Consider the following 19,881-nt stretch of genomic DNA (forward strand, 5'->3'; position numbering starts at 1 on the left):
AGAGCAATGGCGCACAGCTGCGGTGCTGTGCGCTACCTTAGTCTTGAAGACAGGATGTCTTCTGCCGCCGCTTTCACCGGACCTTCGTCTCTTCTGGCTCTGTAAGGGGGACGGCGGCGCGGCTCCGGTGACCCATCCAGGCTGAACCTGTGATCGTCCCTCTGGAGCTAACGTCCAGTAGCCTAAGAAGCCCAATCCACTCTGCACTCAGGTGAGTTCGCTTCTTCTCCCCTTAGTCCCACGATGCAGTGAGCCTGTTGCCAGCAGGACTCACTGAAAATAAAAAAACCTAACTAAACTTTTATTCTAAGCAGCTCTGGAGAGCTACCTAGTTTGCACCCTTCTCGGCCGGGCACAAAAATCTAACTGGCTTGGAGGAGGGTCATAGGGGGAGGAGCCAGTGCACACCACCTGATATCTCAAGCTTTTATTTTGTGCCCTGTCTCCTGCGGAGCCGCTATTCCCCATGGTCCTTACGGAGTCCCAGCATCCACTTAGGACGTTAGAGAAATGTGAACTGTTGGTAGATCTCGAGGACTGGTTTGGCCAGCCCTGCTCTAGGACATATGAGAAAGATTAAGCTGCTGTAAGTGTAAGGGCGGAAGTTCTCTCCTGCCCTGTCATGCAGTCACTTCCTCGTCCTGATCACGAAGGGAACATAGAGTGACACAACCTTAGTAAATAGACCACAAACTTTCTTCTTGACAGGTCTGGCGCTGCGTTCCAACCATCGATATGAATCTGATTAGCAATTGGCTGAGCATGGAATCCTCTGCTCCAATTACCTGATTCCAAGGACCTGACTGTAACAGCTACAAATGTGATGCAACTCTCAGTCAAGAGCTGGCGGCTGCCCTACACTATGCCTGCAGAGATAATGTCACTAGATCTATGTTATACGTGTCTTCTTATTTTATACAGCGAGTGTTCAGCAAAGAATAATTATTGGATATTGTACTGTATAGCAAATAGGACCAGTGACACCCTTTAAGGCGTTTCCATTAGTTAAGGCGCCGAGGACAGCGCAGTGTGTGGGCAAGGGCTGCTGCTCTCAGCGCTGAGGTCCTGCCGATGCCGGTGCTGCAGCTGCTGGAGCGTGGACCATGCCGACTGTCTCAGTGAAAAGAGACCTGCTGTACCAGGCCCTGGGCCGGACCTATAGTGAGTTCTGTGCTGTGCCCGGCAGCAGCAGCGGTTCTCGTGTTGCCGTGTGCCCGGCTCCCCTGTGGTGAAAGTCATGACTGTAACTCCCTATGGGGCGGTGTTATGCTGTGTCTGGCAGCTGCATCGTCCTGTAGGCTGCCTCCTCTCTGCTGGTAGATAATAATGACACTTTCTTTCCTTGCAGCTGATGAAGAGTTTGATGAGCTTTGCTTTGAGTTTGGCCTAGAATTAGATGAGATAGTAAGTATAGCTGCTTGCATACTTCGTGAATGTTACTGGTAAAGTCAACTGCTATCTCTTGCTACATTAACAATTTATATAGTGTCACTGGCCTTTCTGCATGTAACACTGTGATGCCATAGTTCTTAGGTGGGCATACTATGGCTATTGGGTCTGGCATGCCGCCTCCCACAACCTGCATGCTGCCCACAAAGTACCCATGGGTACCCTGAAACTCATACAGGACATCAAAGCTGCGCGTTGCTCCTTACACTTCTTGTATTGGAAGCATGAATGCTTTGCATGCGGCCCTCAAGAGTTTATAAAAACTGCTTAGTGGTCCATCAGCTGTGTCTTATTTGAAAGGTACAGTAAGCGTATATATAAAGGAAACAAAAGGACATATATACAAGAAACTGTATAGTTTGCCTGTAACTTTCCTCCAGTGACATAGTACACATCACAATAATTGTGTGACCCCCAACATCGAGGAGTTTTATTGTGCAGCTCTATGGGGTGTGAGGAACACCATCCTCAATTATTTTGTACCCCTCTAAAATGCTGTTGCTGAATTTTAGATTATTGCAGTGTTTCCCAACCACAGTCCTCAAGGCACACTAGCAGTCCAGGTTTTAGTTATTTCCATGCTTGAGCACAGGTGGGTGAATCAAAATAACGGACGTACTATTTAAATCACCTGTGCTCAGGTATGGCTATCCTTAAAACTAGAACTGTTAAGGTGGGTACACAGTAAGATGCATACACACGGTAAGATTTAGCATAAGATATGGCCTCTCACTTTATTGTGAAATTGGATACAATATCGTATGTTAACATACACACTGTACAATATGCACTAGATCACAGGTTCTCAAACTCTGTCCTCGGGACCCCATACAGTGCATGTTTTGCAGGTCTCCTCACAGAATCACAAGTTAAATAGCTCCCCCTGTGGACCTTTTAAAATGTGTCAGTGATTAATTAATACACCTGTGCACTTGCTGGGTTACCTGCAAAACATGCACTGTGTGGAGTCCTGAGGACCGAGTTTGAGAACTGCACTAGATCATGTACTATTCAGCATGTTCATCCGACATAGAACATTGGACACAACCTGCGGGAGCATGCACTGCACTATATCACATTTCATATAGTGCATATACACATGGTGTGATATAGTGCACTGTATCGCTCTCTAGCCAGATAGTGTGTGATATAGTGCAAAAGATCTCGCCGTGTGTACCCAGCCTTAGTATGTCCTGAGGAAGCACTGGTTTATAGAGTACGGTATGACATGTCTCATACCTCTTATTTGTATCAGAAGCGGGAGAGTTGGGAACTGTGTGTAAGTATGCTTGCTTTTTATTATTTACTCTGGTGGATGACCCTGTCCTGTTTTTGCAACTTCATTATATCATTCGTTTGGCCTTTGTGTCAAATTGTCACACTGTGTACAGTTGTTTTAAACATAGTGTTACTGTTGCAAAAAACATTTTTGTCTTTTCCTTTGCTAAGTGGAAACACACAAGCACTTGATAGATAAGTGTTATAACCCCCCCCCCCTGTTATTTGTGTACTGCCAAAGATTGTGTTTATTAACATGTTTAACCTGTAAAGAAATAGAGCTTGTATTCATATTTATTTATTTATTGTTTATCTATTACCAGTTATTTATATAGCGCACACATATTCCGCAGCGCTTTACAGAGAATATTTGCCCATTCACTTCGTCCCTGCCTCAGTGGAGCTTACAATCTATGGGGCAGATGTATTAACCTGTAGAAGGCATAAGGAAGGGATAAACCAGTGATATGTGCAAGGTGATAAAGGCACCAGCCAATCAGCTCCATTATGTAAATTAACAGTTAAGATCTGATTGTCTGGTGCCTTTATCACCTTGCACATATCACTGGTTTATCATTTCCTTATGCCTTCTCCAGGTTAATACATCTGCCCCTATATTCCCTACCACATGTACACACACACACACACGCACACGCTCACGTTAGGGCATATGGTAGCGGTATAACATTTATGTAGAGCACAGAATCAGAATAAAATGTTTGGCAGATAAGGGATGGGGATTCTAAATTTTGTTAAGATATGATCAGTTTATAGAAGCAGAAGGATTGCGAGATGGAGAAGATAATTTAAAGTTATAAATAATAATAATAATAATAATAATAATAATAATTTTATTTATATAGCGCTCTTTCTCCAATAGGACTCAAGGCGCTTAACAGATACATAGCATAATATAGTACAGAAAATAATGAAGTACATTTTCATAAAATACAGAAACATGAAGATACTAAAAGGGACATTATGGAAATGCTTGAGTAAACAGGAAAGTCTTGAGTCTACTTTTGAAGGATTCTATAGTTGGGGCCTCTCGCACTGTGCGGGGAAGTGAGTTCCATAGAGTCGGAGCCGCATGACTAAAAGCTCAACCCCCAGATGAATTACGGTAGATTCTAGGTACTGCTAAAAGTCCATCTACAGATCGCAGTAATCGAGTGGGGCAGTATGGGGTCAGAAGCTGTTTCAGATACCTTGGGCCTTGGTCATGTAATGCTTTGAAACTCAGTAAGCCAATCTTAAAGATGATTCGCCATCTTACAGGCAGCCAGTGAAGGGAGTAGAGGATGGGTGTTATGTGGCTAGAACGGGGCTGGTTGGTTAACAGCCTGGCAGCTGTGTTTTGCACCAGCTGTAAGCGTTGCAATTCTTTTGCTGGTAGACCAAGGTAGAGGGCATTACAGTAGTCTAATCGAGATGATACAAATGCATGTATGACTTTTGGCATATCATCTGAGGGAATTAAGTGCTTGATTCTGGCTATGTTCCTCAGGTGAAAGAATGAGGATTTGATTGTGGCTGATATCTGATGTTTAAGTGTCAAGCCACCATCCAGGACAACGCCAAGATTCTGCACACGATCACTGGTCTGTAATTCTGAATCCCCGAGTGTAAGTCCAGTTGGTTGGCTATGCTGCAGTCTTGTCCTTTGATGTTGCGGTCGTATCATAAGGACCTCTGTTTTATCTGGGTTCAGTCGCAGCCAACTGGCGCTCATCCACTCCTGTAGCTCAGCTAGACAGCCATTTAGGGTTGCTATTGGGTTAGCCGTGCCCGGAGCAAAGGACAAGTACAGTTGTGTATCATCTGCATAGCAGTGGTAGACCAGGCCATGTCGCCTGATTATTTCGCCCAATGGGAGCATGTATACTGCAAAAAGCATGGGGGATAGTATAGAACCTTGTGGGACACCACATGGCAATGGCACTGGTGGTGATGAGTATAATCCAGACTATACTCTGTGACCTGCCTGTGAGAAATGATTTGAACCAGTTTAGGATTGTGCCATCCAAACCACAGAAATGTATCAGTCGCTCAATTAGAAGCCCATGGTCCACGGTATCAAATGCTGCCGAGAGATCCAGAAGGATTAATATTGAACAGTCACCTCTGTCTTTTGCCATCAGAAGATCATTTAACACACACACCAGGGCTGTTTCAGTGCTATGTCTTCTCCTGAATCCTGATTGAAATGGATCATAGATATCATGGGTTGTCAGTCAGGTTTCCAGTTGATGTGCAACCACTTTCTCAATAACCTTTTCCTAGGAAAGGAAGGTTTGATACCGGTCTGTAGTTGGTCATGCAGTCGGGATCTAAATTAGGTTTTTTAAGAAGCGGTCTAACAATTGCTTCCTTTAGGGGTTCAGGAAAAATGCCTGTCTGCAAAGAGCATTGAACAATTTTTGCAAAGGCAGGACCAATTATATCCATACAACCTATTAGAAACTTGGTTGAGGCTGGGTTCAGATCACAGGTGGTGGGACGCAAAATCCGAGCAATTTCAGCAGTGTCCTTTACATCCACTGGGTCAAAGCTGGTCCATGAAGGCAGGTAGCTTATATTGGCAGGCTTTGTAGTTTGGCACTCCTTTGATGGCACTGTGGAGATTCCAGCCCGGATGGTGGATATTTTATCTGCAAAGAAGTTTGCAAACTCGTTGCATCTTGCCTGGGAGAGGGTCTCATCAGTCTGCAGGCATGCTGGCTTGCTCCACTGTGCGGAAAAGTTGAGCTGGCCTATTGTTTGCTGCTGTGATCTCATTTGACAGGAACTGTGATTTCTTACGAGTGATTGTCGATTGATATTCTTCGTTATGCTTTATTAGTTTTATTTGGTCATCCACTAGGTTAGTCTTCCTCCATGGTCTTTCCAGTCTACGCCCCCTTTTCTTGAGCTCACTAACACTGTTGTCGAGCTTGACGTTGTGGTTTACGAGGTCTTATACGCACAGGGGCGATAATAATATCAATTGCAGCCATAACATCCCTATTATAATAACGGACTAGGGAACAGGGATCTTCACAGGCACCCAGTATAGCAGAGAGATCTAGATTTGCTGCAAGAGCTTGGGGAGTCATACCCCTCCTTGGACGATACCTGGTCAACTCCACGGGCAGAGATCTTATTTGAGGGGTTGCGACTGAGAACCAGAGGGAGTAGTGGTCTGACCAGATGACTGGGTTTATTTTTAGGTCATTGACTTCTAATCCAATCTGAAAGACAAGATCGAGAGTGTGACCACTTTTATGTGTGGCAGAGGGAATGACCTGTGTGAAGCCCAGACCATTCATTGTGCACAGGAGGTCTTGGCCAAAATGCCTTTTTTTGAACTAATATTCTAACTCATTTTATACATGACTGATTAATACATATGTTTTCAAGGATGCTATTTTATGGCCATCGTATGAAAAGGTATTAATGTAACTACCATTGTTCCATTCAAGACCTCTGAGAAGGAAATCATCAGCAAGGAGAAAGGCGATGGGAAAGCAGATGAGGCGTCCGATGTCGTCCTGTTCAAGATTGATGTCCCTGCCAACCGCTATGATCTCCTGTGTCTGGAGGGGCTGGTGCGTGGGCTGCAAGTCTTTAAAGAAAGGTATTGTCTTTACATATTACACACATGTCCATTTAGATCTAGTACTGGGCACTTCCATAATCATCTTTCCCAACATTATTGTTTAGCTATAAACCCTGTAATTCAAGTTGTAGGAAGTGCACTAATTGCCAAAACTCAAATAATATACAACCTCTTTTATTTTTTTTAATGGTTATTTTGAGAAGAGAATAACAACTTTATACTAAACTGACATAAATGTCTACGTCCACAGACTTGTATATCTATTCGTGTATGAAGCTTGGTGTGATAGTTAAGTGGTTTCAAGAAATGCCACTCATCTGAATGAAAGGCACCACATTTTTTTGTGTAGAGAATGACTGAAGGCTCCTTACTATAAAGCTTGTAGTACACACTAAAGTTTGGAGACTAGTATATCCCATAACTCTGTCCAAATTAGGGGAAGCGGACAGAAACATTTCCTATCTCAAGTGATGGAAGCGGAATGCAGACCTCCCTTCATGTAATAATATAATACAGCTGCAGGGAGCAATAACCGCATCACTCATACAAGAGTGCATACAAAATGGTGTCCAATACTGATGCATTAGGTTACTTTTGTACTGAGAATTTCTGTTGTAATAAGTCCATCCTTTAGAATCACGAGCAAGGTCCCCTTCCCTTATGTGCTTTTACGTCTCTTACTTAACCTATCATCTTTTAAATACTCCCTTTGATGGCACCAAATGCTTAGGTTTCCTGCCACCTTATTTCAGTGCCATTTACTGAGGCAGCTATGTTTATATACCCTGTACTTTTCCTTTATTGTATTGAACTGTAAATCACTGTCTTCATGTTTTGCTTACGTGTTTACTCTGTAATTGGGCGCCGTGGATCCTATGTGGTGCCATATTAATAAATGATGATAATAATCTAACCCCCTCTTCCACGTTGTTTTTCAGGATAGCTGCTCCCAGATATAAACGGATTACTCCGGCTGACAGTCGGTTACAAAGAATGTTTATCACAGAGGAGGTGAGAGTTATTTCTATTTGATTTCCATTTTATTGATTGGGAAACATATGATAACTTAGTCAACCTTGTATTTTAAATGTAAAGTAGCTGTATTTTCAGTTGTACAGTATATGTAAGAGTTTATTTGGTGTTTATGAAATCTGCAAAGAATATCCAGTGTGCTAGTTGTTGGGTTTTGTTTTTTTTACGTTTTTACATATACAACACCCATTATGTCTTAAGAGTCTATAGCAGTGATGGCTAACCTTGACACTCCAGCTGTTGTTGAGCTACACATTCCAGCATGCCCTGCTACAGTTTTGCTATTTGGCCATGCTAAAACTGATGCAGGGCATGCTGGGATGTGTAGTTCAACAGCTGGAGTGTCAAGGTTAGCCGTCACTGGTCTATAGGGTCCTGAAAGCTCACTGGCTGGTTACGGCACGTGTTTGTGTGGTAGGAGATGAAGACATTAGGCTCAACTAGAGCAGTGACTGATGAGAATGTAAAATATTGTGTCTTTATAGAAAAGTTAGTAAATAATAATGTTGTAAAGCTGAGAGAAGATTAATGCCTTTGCTGTTCTGTGTGTTAGACTGCAGCAGTACGTCCCTATGCAGTGGCTGCTGTGCTCCGGGACATAACATTCACACAGAACCGATATGAGAACTTCATAGATCTGCAAGAAAAACTTCACCAGAACATTTGCAGGTATCAGACTGTAACGTGTATGACTTAGGCCTGATTCAGAGCTGGATGGAAGTTCAATGCCACATGTAGGAGAAGAGACGCCTCCTGCATGCAGCTGCAGTCCCAGCTTTGTGACAGATGCTGCAAGTTGGGATCCAACATCGCAACCTTGTTCCAATGCAGTCAGCCAGCTAAGTTGGCCTCCGCTTGCACAGCAGGCCAGTGGAAGCATGGTGACACGCAGACCCTTGGCTCTGCCCTCTCAGAAAAAGGGGAACAATAAGCCCCGTTTTCAGCACATAGCCCTCCCTTAGCCCCTGCTCAGCCCCTCAACGTCGCTGCCTGTGCATCAGGTAGTGGAAGAGGGGAACATTGGGCAACAACGCAAGGTCTGGTCTGCACATGTGCAGAACAGACCTTGCGCAGCTGCAGATTTCCAGTAATTGGGAATCTGCATGCTTCCTCACACCAGCGCATATCTCTAAATCAGGACCTTCATTTATTAATGTGATCATATTGAAATTATATGCATTTATTCTTTGTTCATAAGTTACAATGTTTGCCCATCTTAGTTTCTCTATCGTCCTAGTGGATGCTGGGGTTCCTGAAAGGACCATGGGGAATAGCGGCTCCGCAGGAGACAGGGCACAAAAAGTAAAGCTTTTCCAGATCAGGTGGTGTGCACTGGCTCCTCCCCCTATGACCCTCCTCCAGACTCCAGTTAGATTTTTGTGCCCGGCCGAGAAGGGTGCAATTCTAGGTGGCTCTCATAAAGAGCTGCTTAGAGAAAGTTTAGCTTAGGTTTTTTATTTTACAGTGATTCCTGCTGGCAACAGGATCACTGCAACGAGGGACAGAGGGGAGAAGAAGTGAACTCACCTGCGTGCAGGATGGATTGGCTTCTTGGCTACTGGACATCAGCTCCAGAGGGACGATCACAGGTACAGCCTGGATAGTCACCGGAGCCGCGCCGCCGGCCCCCTTGCAGATGCTGAAGTAAGAAGAGGTCCAGAATCGGCGGCTGAAGACTCCTGCAGTCTTCTAAAGGTAGCGCACAGCACTGCAGCTGTGCGCCATTTTCCTCTCAGCACACTTCACACGCAGTCACTGAGGGTGCAGGGCGCTGGGGGGGGGCGCCCTGGGAGGCAAATGAAAACCTATTAAAAGGCTAAAAATACCTCACATATAGCCCCCAGAGGCTATATGGAGATATTTAACCCCTGCCTGTATTCACAAAATAGCGGGAGACGAGCCCGCCGAAAAAGGGGCGGGGCCTATCTCCTCAGCACACGGCGCCATTTCCTCTCACAGTTCCGCTGGTCAGGACGGCTCCCAGGTCTCTCCCCTGCACTGCACTACAGAAACAGGGTAAAACAGAGAGGGGGGGCAAATTTAATGGCAATATCTTGATATATATAAAGCAGCTATAAGGGAGCACTTATTATAAGGCTATCCCTGTCATATATAGCGCTTTTTGGTGTGTGCTGGCAGACTCTCCCTCTGTCTCCCCAAAGGGCTAGTGGGTCCTGTCTTCGTTTAGAGCATTCCCTGTGTGTCTGCTGTGTGTCGGTACGTGTGTGTCGACATGTATGAGGACGATATTGGTGTGGAGGCGGAGCAATTGCCAAATATGGGGATGTCACCTCCTAGGGGGTCGACACCAGAATGGATGCCTTTATTTGTGGAATTACGGGATAGCGTCAACTCGCTTAAGCAGTCGTTTGACGACATGAGGCGGCCGGACAATCAATTAGTGCCTGTCCAGGCGCCTCAAACACCGTCAGGGGCTGTAAAACGCCCTTTGCCTCAGTCGGTCGACACAGACCCAGACACAGGCACTGATTCCAGTGGTGACGGTGACCAATCAACCGTATTTTCCAGTAGGGCCACACGTTATATGATTTTGGCAATGAAGGAGGCGTTACATTTAGCTGATACTACAGGTACCACTAAACAGGGTATTATGTGGGGTGTGAAAAAAACTACCTATAGTTTTTCCTGAATCAGAAGAATTAAATGACGTGTGTGATGAAGCGTGGGTTGCCCCTGATAAAAAGCTGATAATTTCAAAGAAATTATTGGCATTATACCCTTTCCCGCCAGAGGTTAGGGAGCGCTGGGAAACACCTCCTAGGGTGGACAAGGCGCTAACACGCTTATCAAAACAAGTGGCGTTACCTTCTCCTGAGACGGCCGCACTTAAAGATCCATCAGATAGGAGGATGGAAAATATCCAAAAAAGTATATACACACATGCAGGTGTTATACTACGACCAGCTATAGCGTCTGCCTGGATGTGCAGTGCTGGGGTAGTTTGGTCAGAGTCCCTGATTGAAAATATTGATACCCTGGACAGGGACAATATTTTACTGTCGTTAGAACAAATAAAGGATGCATTTCTTTATATGCGTGATGCACAGAGGGATATCTGCACACTGGCATCACGGGTAAGTGCTATGTCCATTTCGGCCAGAAGAGCTTTATGGACGCGACAGTGGACAGGCGATGCGGATTCAAAACGGCATATGGAAGTTTTGCCGTATAAAGGGGAGGAGTTATTTGGAGTCGGTCTATCAGATTTGGTGGCCACGGCTACAGCCGGGAAATCCACCTTTCTACCTCAAGTCACTCCCCAACAGAAAAAGGCACCGACTTTTCAACCGCAGCCCTTTCGTTCCTTTAAAAATAAGAGAGCAAAGGGCTATTCATATCTGCCACGAGGCAGAGGTCGAGGGAAGAAACAGCAACAGGCAGCTCCTTCCCAGGAACAGAAGCCTTCCCCGGCTTCTACAAAAGCCTCAGCATGACGCTGGGGCTTCTCAAGCGGACTCGGGGACGGTGGGAGGTCGTCTCAAAAATTACAGCGCGCAGTGGGCTCACTCGCAGGTAGATCCCTGGATCCTGCAGATAATATCTCAGGGGTACAGGTTGGAATTAGAGACAGATCCACCTCGCCGTTTCCTGAAGTCTGCTTTACCAACGTCCCCTTCCGAAAGGGAGACGGTTTTGGAAGCCATTCACAAGCTGTACTCTCAGCAGGTGATAGTCAAGGTACCTCTTCTACAACAAGGGAAGGGGTATTATTCCACTCTATTTGTGGTACCGAAGCCGGATGGCTCGGTAAGGCCTATTCTAAATCTGAAGTCCTTGAACCTGTACATAAAGAAGTTCAAGTTCAAGATGGAGTCACTCAGAGCAGTGATAGCGAACCTGGAAGAAGGGGACTTTATGGTATCCTTGGACATCAAGGATGCGTATCTCCACGTTCCAATTTACCCCTCACACCAGGGGTACCTCAGGTTCGTTGTACAAAACTGTCACTATCAGTTTCAGACGCTGCCGTTTGGTTTGTCCACGGCACCTCGGATCTTTACAAAGGTAATGGCCGAGATGATGATTCTTCTTCGAAGAAAAGGCGTATTAATTATCCCATACTTGGACGATCTCCTAATAAGGGCAAGGTCCAGAGAACAGCTAGAGATGGGATTAGCAATATCTCAAGAGGTGCTAAAGCAGCACGGATGGATTCTGAATATTCCAAAATCCCAATTAATGCCGACAACTCGTCTGCTGTTCCTAGGGATGATTCTGGACACGGTTCAGAAAAAGGTTTTTCTTCCCGAGGAAAAAGCCAAGGAGTTATCCGACCTGGTCAGGAATCTCCTAAAACCAGGAAAGGTGTCTGTACATCAATGCACAAGAGTCCTGGGAAAAATGGTGGCTTCTTACGAAGCAATTCCATTCGGCAGATTCCATGCAAGAATTTTCCAAAGGGATCTGTTGGACAAATGGTCAGGGTCGCATCTTCAGATGCACCTGCGGATAACCCTGTCTCCAAGGACAAGGGTATCTCTTCTGTGGTGGTTGCAGAGGGCTCATCTATTGGAGGGCCGCAGATTCGGCATACAGGATTGGATCCTGGTGACCACGGACGCCAGCCTGAGAGGCTGGGGAGCAGTCACACAAGGAAGAAACTTCCAGGGAGTGTGGTCGAGCCTGGAAAAGTCTCTTCACATAAACATTCTGGAACTAAGAGCAATCTACAATGCTCTAAGCCAGGCGGAACCTCTGCTTCAAGGAAGACCGGTGTTGATCCAGTCGGACAACATCACGGCAGTCGCCCATGTAAACAGACAGGGCGGCACAAGAAGCAGGAGTGCAATGGCAGAAGCTGCCAGGATCCTTCGCTGGGCGGAGAATCACGTGATAGCACTGTCAGCAGTGTTCATCCCGGGAGTGGACAACTGGGAAGCAGACTTCCTCAGCAGACACGATCTTCACCCGGGAGAGTGGGGACTTCATTCAGAAGTTTTCCACATGCTAATAAACCGTTGGGAAAGACCAATGGTGGACATGATGGCGTCTCGCCTCAACAAAAAACTGGACAGGTATTGCGCCAGGTCAAGAGATCCGCAGGCAATAGCTGTGGACGCACTGGTAACACCTTGGGTGTACCAGTCGGTGTATGTGTTTCCTCCTCTGCCTCTCATACCAAAGGTATTGAGAATCATAAGGCAAAGCGGAGTAAGAACGATACTAGTGGCTCCGGATTGGCCAAGAAGGTCTTGGTACCCGGAACTTCAAGAGATGGTCACGGACGATCCGTGGCCTCTACCTCTAAGACAGGACCTGCTTCAGCAGGGACCGTGTCTATTCCAAGACTTACCGCGGCTGCGTTTGACGGCATGGCGGTTGAACGCCAGATCCTAAAAGGAAAAGGCATTCCAGAAGAAGTCATTCCTACCTTGATTAAGGCAAGAAAGGAAGTCACCGCGAAGCATTATCACCGCATTTGGCGGAAATATGTTGCGTGGTGCGAGGATCGGAGTGCTCCGACGGAGGAATTTCAACTGGGTCGTTTCCTACATTTCCTGCAATCAGGATTGTCTATGGGTCTCAAATTGGGATCTATTAAGGTTCAAATTTCGGCCCTGTCAATATTCTTCCAAAAAGAATTGGCCTCAGTTCCTGAGGTCCAGACTTTTGTCAAGGGAGTACTGCATATACAGCCTCCTGTGGTGCCTCCGGTGGCACCGTGGGATCTAAATGTAGTTTTAGATTTCATCAAATCCCATTGGTTTGAACCACTAAAAGATGTGGATTTGAAATATCTCACATGGAAAGTGACTATGTTACTGGCCCTGGCGTCCGCCAGGAGAGTATCTGAACTGGCGGCTTTATCTTATAAAAGCCCTTATTTAATTTTCCATTCGGATAGGGCAGAGCTGCGGACGCGTCCGCATTTTCTCCCTAAGGTGGTATCAGCGTTTCACCTGAACCAGCCTATTGTAGTGCCTGCGGCTACAAGCGACTTGGAGGACTCCAAGTTGTTGGACGTTGTCAGAGCTTTAAAAATATACATTTCAAGGACGGCTGGAGTCAGAAAATCTGACTCGCTGTTTATACTGTATGCACCCAACAAGTTGGGTGCGCCTGCTTCTAAGCAGTCGATTGCTCGTTGGATTTGTAACACAATTCAACTTGCACATTCTGTGGCAGGCCTGCCACAGCCTAAATCTGTTAAGGCCCATTCCACAAGGAAGGTGGGCTCATCTTGGGCGGCTGCCCGAGGGGTCTCGGCATTACAACTCTGCCGAGCAGCTACGTGGTCAGGGGAGAACACGTTTGTAAAATTCTACAAATTTGATACCCTGGCAAAGGAGGACCTGGAGTTCTCTCATTCGGTGCTGCAGAGTCATCCGCACTCTCCCGCCCGTTTGGGAGCTTTGGTATAATCCCCATGGTCCTTTCAGGAACCCCAGCATCCACTAGGACGATAGAGAAAATAAGAATTTACTTACCGATAATTCTATTTCTCGGAGTCCGTAGTGGATGCTGGGCGCCCATCCCAAGTGCGGATTATCTGCAATACTTGTACATAGTTATTGTTAACTAATTCGGGTTATTGTTTAGGGAGCCATCTTTCAGAGGCTCCTCTGTTATCATACTGTTAACTGGGTTTAGATCACAAGTTGTACGGTGTGATTGGTGTGGCTGGTATGAGTCTTACCCGGGATTCAAAATCCTCCCTTATTGTGTACGCTCGTCCGGGCACAGTACCTAACTGGAGTCTGGAGGAGGGTCATAGGGGGAGGAGCCAGTGCACACCACCTGATCTGGAAAAGCTTTACTTTTTGTGCCCTGTCTCCTGCGGAGCCGCTATTCCCCATGGTCCTTTCAGGAACCCCAGCATCCACTACGGACTCCGAGAAATAGAATTATCGGTAAGTAAATTCTTATTTTTTGTGCTACCAACCCCAAATCACCCTCTCCCCCACCCAACACCACCACCACTTGGGCATCTTTGGGGAAGAGCGCAGCATTGTTCTGTCTCTGTATATTTGTCTTGCAGGAGGAGGACACTGGTAGCAATTGGCACCCATGATCTCGACACAATCACTGGACCATTTATCTACACTGCAAAACCACCATCCAGCATCAAATTCAGGCCGCTGAACCAAAAAAGAGAGTACACCGCACCAGAGGTGATGGAACTGTACAGGGTGAGTACTTGTCTTTAGTGTGCAAGTACATATGGTATATGTGTCTACATGTTGTGACAGTGGTTGGGATATAATCGTGATATGGACAAAAGACTCCAACGTTTACCCAGTGAAATGTCCATGATTAAGTCAGGTAAAATCAAATCAACACATTCTGCAAATCAGATACCCTTGGACCAGCATTTATATACAAGTTACATATTTGTGATAATAAAACACCATTACCTGTCTTGTTTTGGACTATACAGTCCTTAGACACAGCTATATATAATGAAGAACTGTATAGCCTGAAATGTGTTCGCTTATATAACTCCTCTGCGTTTCATTCTATGAAGTTAATATTCAAAAGGTGTATTCAGTGGTTTGATTATATTTCTTCAGCATGTAGCACAAACTGAATACATTTATTGACCTTTTTAATCACTCACCTTCCCACCTCCAGAACTAATAAAGTAATTGAAGTACACGACAGTGATCTGTTGCTCTCCGCACTCTGGTTAGATACGGTTTCATTCTTGTAATATTTTATTGCCTGCAGACTGACAGCCATCTCAAACACTTTCTGCACATCATTGAGGATAAACCAGTGTATCCTGTGATCTATGACAGTAATGGGGTACTGCTCTCCATGCCACCGATTATCAATGGTAATGGCTTGTTCACCTGCATGCTTATATGGATTTTGAATAGTAGATTTATTAATGACTGACTCTGCAAACTCATCGCTTATCATGTAGCCCATTGCCATCTATGCAGCTTTGTTTATCTGCTAGTGGAACTGTTCTTAGGGTCGGTACACACTAGGCCGATATCTGCTCGACAAATTTTGCATATTACCTAGTGTGTACACACTATGGGGCCAATTCAGACTCTGACGCTCATGTGCGAAAATAGTTATGAAGCGATTTCTGCACATCTACGCCGGTAAGCACATGTGCAAGGTTCTAAACTGCGTTCTCTTCAGAATGCAGTTTAAGACCTGGAGGAGGGCGGGAACAGGGTTTTGACACGGCGTTTTGTGGGCGTCAATGCTGTTTTAGGGGTGTGGTCCGGACAACGGAGGCGTGTCTGGACCATTGGCGGAGCGGGCCACGGCGGCTGCATAATGTCACACGCAGCAACTGTGACCCTTAACCTGGCGGGCAGCCGTCTGCCTTCGCAGCTAGGCTGTGCAGGCAGAGGACTACTTGAAACATGCAAAAGCATCGCCACCGTGCAGTGCTCTTGCATATCTGCAAGGGGGGGCTGAATCCGGCATGCGGGGTGGACTTTCCTTGTGCTGGGCGTCCCCCCGCATGTCAAAGAAATTGATCGTAGATGTGTGTTTTCTCTTACGTCCTAGAGGATGCTGGGGACTCCGTAAGGCCCATGGGTATAGACGGGCTCCGCAGGAGATATGGGCACCTATGAAGAACTTTTAGTATGGGTGTGCACTGGCTCCTCCCTCTATGCCCCTCCTCCAGACCTCAGTTAGATCCTGTGCCCAGAGGAGAAGGGTGCACTGCAGAGAGCTCTCCTGAGTTTTCTGTGGAAAAAAGAATTTTGTTAGGTTTTTTATTTTCGGGGAGCACTGCTGGCAACAGGCTCCCTGCATCGTGGGACTGAGGGGAGAGGAGCAGACCTACTTAAATGATAGGCTCTGTTTCTTAGATTACTGGACACCATTAGCTCCAGAGGGAGTCTGAACACAGGTCTCACCCTGGGGTTCGTCCCGGAGCCGCGCCGCCGTCCTCCTCACAGAGCCGGAAGATAGAAGCTATGAGAAGCAAGAAGATGTCAAAGGCGGCAGAAGACTGCCCACACACAGACACACAGAAAGCACTGATGGGTGCAGGGGGGGCGCCCTGGGCAGCAATAAACCTCGTTTTTGGGCAAAAAAGGTCACATTAGGCTGCGGAGGCAGCAAATAGATGATCCCCCGCCATTTTATAAAAATTGAAGAGGGGCCGAAGCCTGCTGCTGGAGGGGGCGGAGCTTGATCCCTCAGCACTACCCAGCGCCATTTTCTCCACAGAGGCTGCAGAGAACGCTGGCTCCCCGGACTCTCCCCTGCTGAACACTTCAGAGGGCTGAAAAAGAGGAGGGGGGCACATTGGAGCGCAGTGAGTGGGAAGATTGGCATTGTATAATATAAAAGCGCTGCCTGGATTTTCCAGTGTCAGTTTGGCGCTGGGTGTGTGCTGGCATACTCTGTCTCTCCTAAGGGCCTGGTTGGGGATTTGTCCCCTTATAGGTATATCCCTGTGTGTGGGGTGTCGGTACGTGCGTGTCGGCATGTCTGAAGCGGAAGGCTTCTCCAAGGAGGAGGTGGAGCAGATGAGTGGTGTCCCCGTCGGTAGTGCCGACTCAGGAATGGATGGACATGTGGCATATGTTGAATGCAAGTGTGGCATCTTTACATAAGAGGCTAGATAAAGCTGAATCCAGGGAGGCATCAGGGGGTCAATCCTCGGATTGGACCGACTCACAGGTCCCGTCGGGGTCTCAAAAGCGTCCCCTGTCACTAATTGTGGACACAGATACTGACACGGACTCTGATTCCAGTGTCGACTATGATGAAGCTAGATTGCACCCTAAGGTGACAAAGAGTATTCAGTGTATGATTATTGCAATAAGAGATGTGTTGCATATTGCTGATGAACCCTCTGTTCCAGACACGAGGGTACACAAATTTTTTTAAGGGAAAGAAACAGATAATAAACTTTCCCCCATCTCATGAACTTAACGAGTTATTTGAAAAAGCTTGGGAGGCTCCAGATAAGAGGCTGCAGATTCCCAAAACAATTAATATGGCATACCCTTTCCCTACACAGGACAGGGTACGTTGGGAATCCCCTACCACTGTGGACAAGGCTTTAACACACCTGTCCAAGAAAGTGGCGCTGCCGTTTCCAGACACAGCGGCCCTCAAGGACCCTGCAAACCGCAGGCAGGAGACTACATTAAAGTCTATTTATTCACATACTGGTGCTTTGCTCAGACCGGCAATTGCATAGGCATGGGTATGTAGCGCAGTTGCAGCTTGGACAGAGACCCTGTCGGCTGACCTTGATACCCTAGATAGGGATGCTATTTTGTTAACTCTAGCCCATATTAAAGACGCAGTCTTGTATATGAGAGACGCTCAAAGGGACATACGGTTGCTGGGTTCCAGAGCCAATGCCATGGCTATTTCAGCGAGACGATCCTTATGGACCCGCCAATGGACGGGTGATGCGGATTCGAAAAAGCATATGGAGGTTTTACCCTATAAGGGTGATGTGTTTGGGGATGGGCTCGCGGACCTGGTTTCCACAGCTACCGCGGGTAAATCTACCTTTTATTCCCCAACAGCAAAAGAAAACTCCACAATATCACATGCAGTCCTTTCGGTTGCAAAAGTCCAGAAGAGGTCGGGGATCCTCCTTCCTTGCCAAAGGTAAGGGGTAGAGGAAAGAGAACACCTGCTTCGCTTGGTGCCCAGGAACAGAAGTCCTCCCCGGCTTCTACAAAACCCACTGCATGACGCTGGGGCTCCCCTGCGGGAGTCCGCACCAGTGGGGGCACGCCTTCGACTCTTCAGCCAGGTCTGGGTCAGGTCAGACGTGAATCCTTGGGCGTTGGAAATAGTTTCCCAAGGCTACAAACTGGAATTCGAAGAGGTGCCCCCACGCCGATTTTTCAAGTCGGCCTTACCAACTTCTACCCCAGAGCGGGATGTAGTGTTAGCTGCAATTCAAACGCTGTGTCAACAGCAAGTAATTATCAGGGTTCCCCTGAACCAACAGGGAAAAGGGTACTATTCGTCCCTCTTTGTGGTCCCGAAGCCGGATGGTTCGGTCAGACACATTTTAAATCTAAAATCCCTAAACCTGTACTTGAAAAAATTCAAATTCAAGATGGAATCGCTCCGAGCGGTAATAGCCAGCCTGGAGGGGGGGGGATTTTATGGTGTCACTGGACATAAAGGATGCTTACCTTCATGTCCCCATATATCCCTCTCATCAGGAGTATCTTAGATTCGCTGTACAGGATTGTCATTACCAGTCTCAGACATTGCCGTTTGGGCTTTCCACGGCCCCGAGGATTTTCACCAAGATAATGGCGGAAATGATGGTGGTCCTGCGCAAGCAAGGAGTCACAATTATCCCATACTTGGACGATCTCCTGATAAAGGCGAGATCAAAAGAGCAATTGCTGAGAAACGTGTCACTCTCTCTGATAGTACTCCACGGTTGGATTCTCAATCTACCGAAGTCACAGTTGGTTCCAACAACTCGACTAGCGATCCTAGGTATGATACTGGACACGAAACAAAAGAAGGTTTTTTTCTCCAGTTGGAAAAAGCCCAGGACCTCCAGAACATGGTCAGAGACCTGCTAAAGCCAAAAAGAGGGTCAGTTCATCAATGCACTCGTGTTCTGGGGAAAATGGTGGCAGCCTACGAGGCCATCCCCTTCGGCAGGTTCCATGCGAGGACGTTTCAATGGGACCTTCTGGACAAATGGTCCGGGTCCCATCTACAATTACATCAAAAGATAACACTGTCCCCCAGGGCCAGGGTGTCTCTTCTATGGTGGCTGCAAAGTTCTCACCTCCTAGAGAGTCGCAGATTCGGCATTCAGGACTGGGTTCTGGTAACCACGGACGCGAGCCTCCGAGGATGGGGAGCAGTCACCCAAGGAAGAAATTTTCAAGGACTGTGGACAAGCCAGGAGTCCTGCCTGCACATCAACGTGTTGGAATTAAGGGCCATATACCACGGCCTTCGACAAGCGGAGAGTCTTCGAAACCTATCGGTGCTGATTCAATCGGACAATGTCACAGCAGTGGCTCATGTGAACCGCTAAGGCGGGACAAGGAGCAGAGTCGCGATGGCAGAAGCCACCAGGATTCTTCGCTGGGCGGAAAATCACGTAAGCGCTCTGTCAGCTGTCTTCATTCCAGGTGTGGACAACTGGGCGGCAGACTTCCTCAGCAGACACGATCTCCATCCAGGAGAGTGGGGACTTCATCAAGAAGTCTTTGCAGAGATAACGGGTCTTTGGGGAGTTCCTCAAATAGACATAATGGCGTCACGCCTCAACAAGAAGCTTCGGAGGTATTGTGCCAGGTCCCGGGACCCTCAGGCAATAGCAGTAGACGCTCTGGTAACGCCATGGGTGTTCCAATCTGTCTACGTGTTTCCTCCTCTTCCTCTCATCACAAAGGTGTTGAGGATCATAAGGCGAAAAAGAGTACAGACAATACTCATTGTTCCAGACTGGCCTCGAAGGGCCTGGTACTCAGATCTTCAGGAGATGCTCACAGAAGATACTTGGCCTCTTCCTCTAAGGGAGGACCTGTTGCAGCAGGGGCCCTGCATGTTCCAAGACTTACCGCGGTTACGTTTGA

General features: G+C 46.9%; 1 protein-coding gene across 1 annotated transcript in view; it reads left to right on the forward strand.

Moving 5' to 3' along the window:
* Nucleotides 1-857: 857 nt before the first annotated feature.
* FARSB (phenylalanyl-tRNA synthetase subunit beta) overlaps nt 858-19,881 on the forward strand; it is a 183,299-nt gene continuing 164,275 nt past the window's right edge. The window contains exons 1-7 of the mRNA XM_063915908.1: nt 858-1,161; nt 1,349-1,404; nt 6,189-6,343; nt 7,264-7,336; nt 7,911-8,026; nt 14,358-14,508; nt 15,047-15,155. Of these exons, the coding sequence (XP_063771978.1) occupies nt 1,104-1,161; nt 1,349-1,404; nt 6,189-6,343; nt 7,264-7,336; nt 7,911-8,026; nt 14,358-14,508; nt 15,047-15,155 (718 nt within the window). The 5' untranslated portion in view covers nt 858-1,103. The remainder of the gene's footprint in view (nt 1,162-1,348; nt 1,405-6,188; nt 6,344-7,263; nt 7,337-7,910; nt 8,027-14,357; nt 14,509-15,046; nt 15,156-19,881) is intronic.

The sequence above is a fragment of the Pseudophryne corroboree genome, chromosome 4 (genome assembly GCF_028390025.1).
Source record: "Pseudophryne corroboree isolate aPseCor3 chromosome 4, aPseCor3.hap2, whole genome shotgun sequence".
NCBI classification, from domain to species: Eukaryota; Metazoa; Chordata; class Amphibia; order Anura; family Myobatrachidae; genus Pseudophryne; species Pseudophryne corroboree.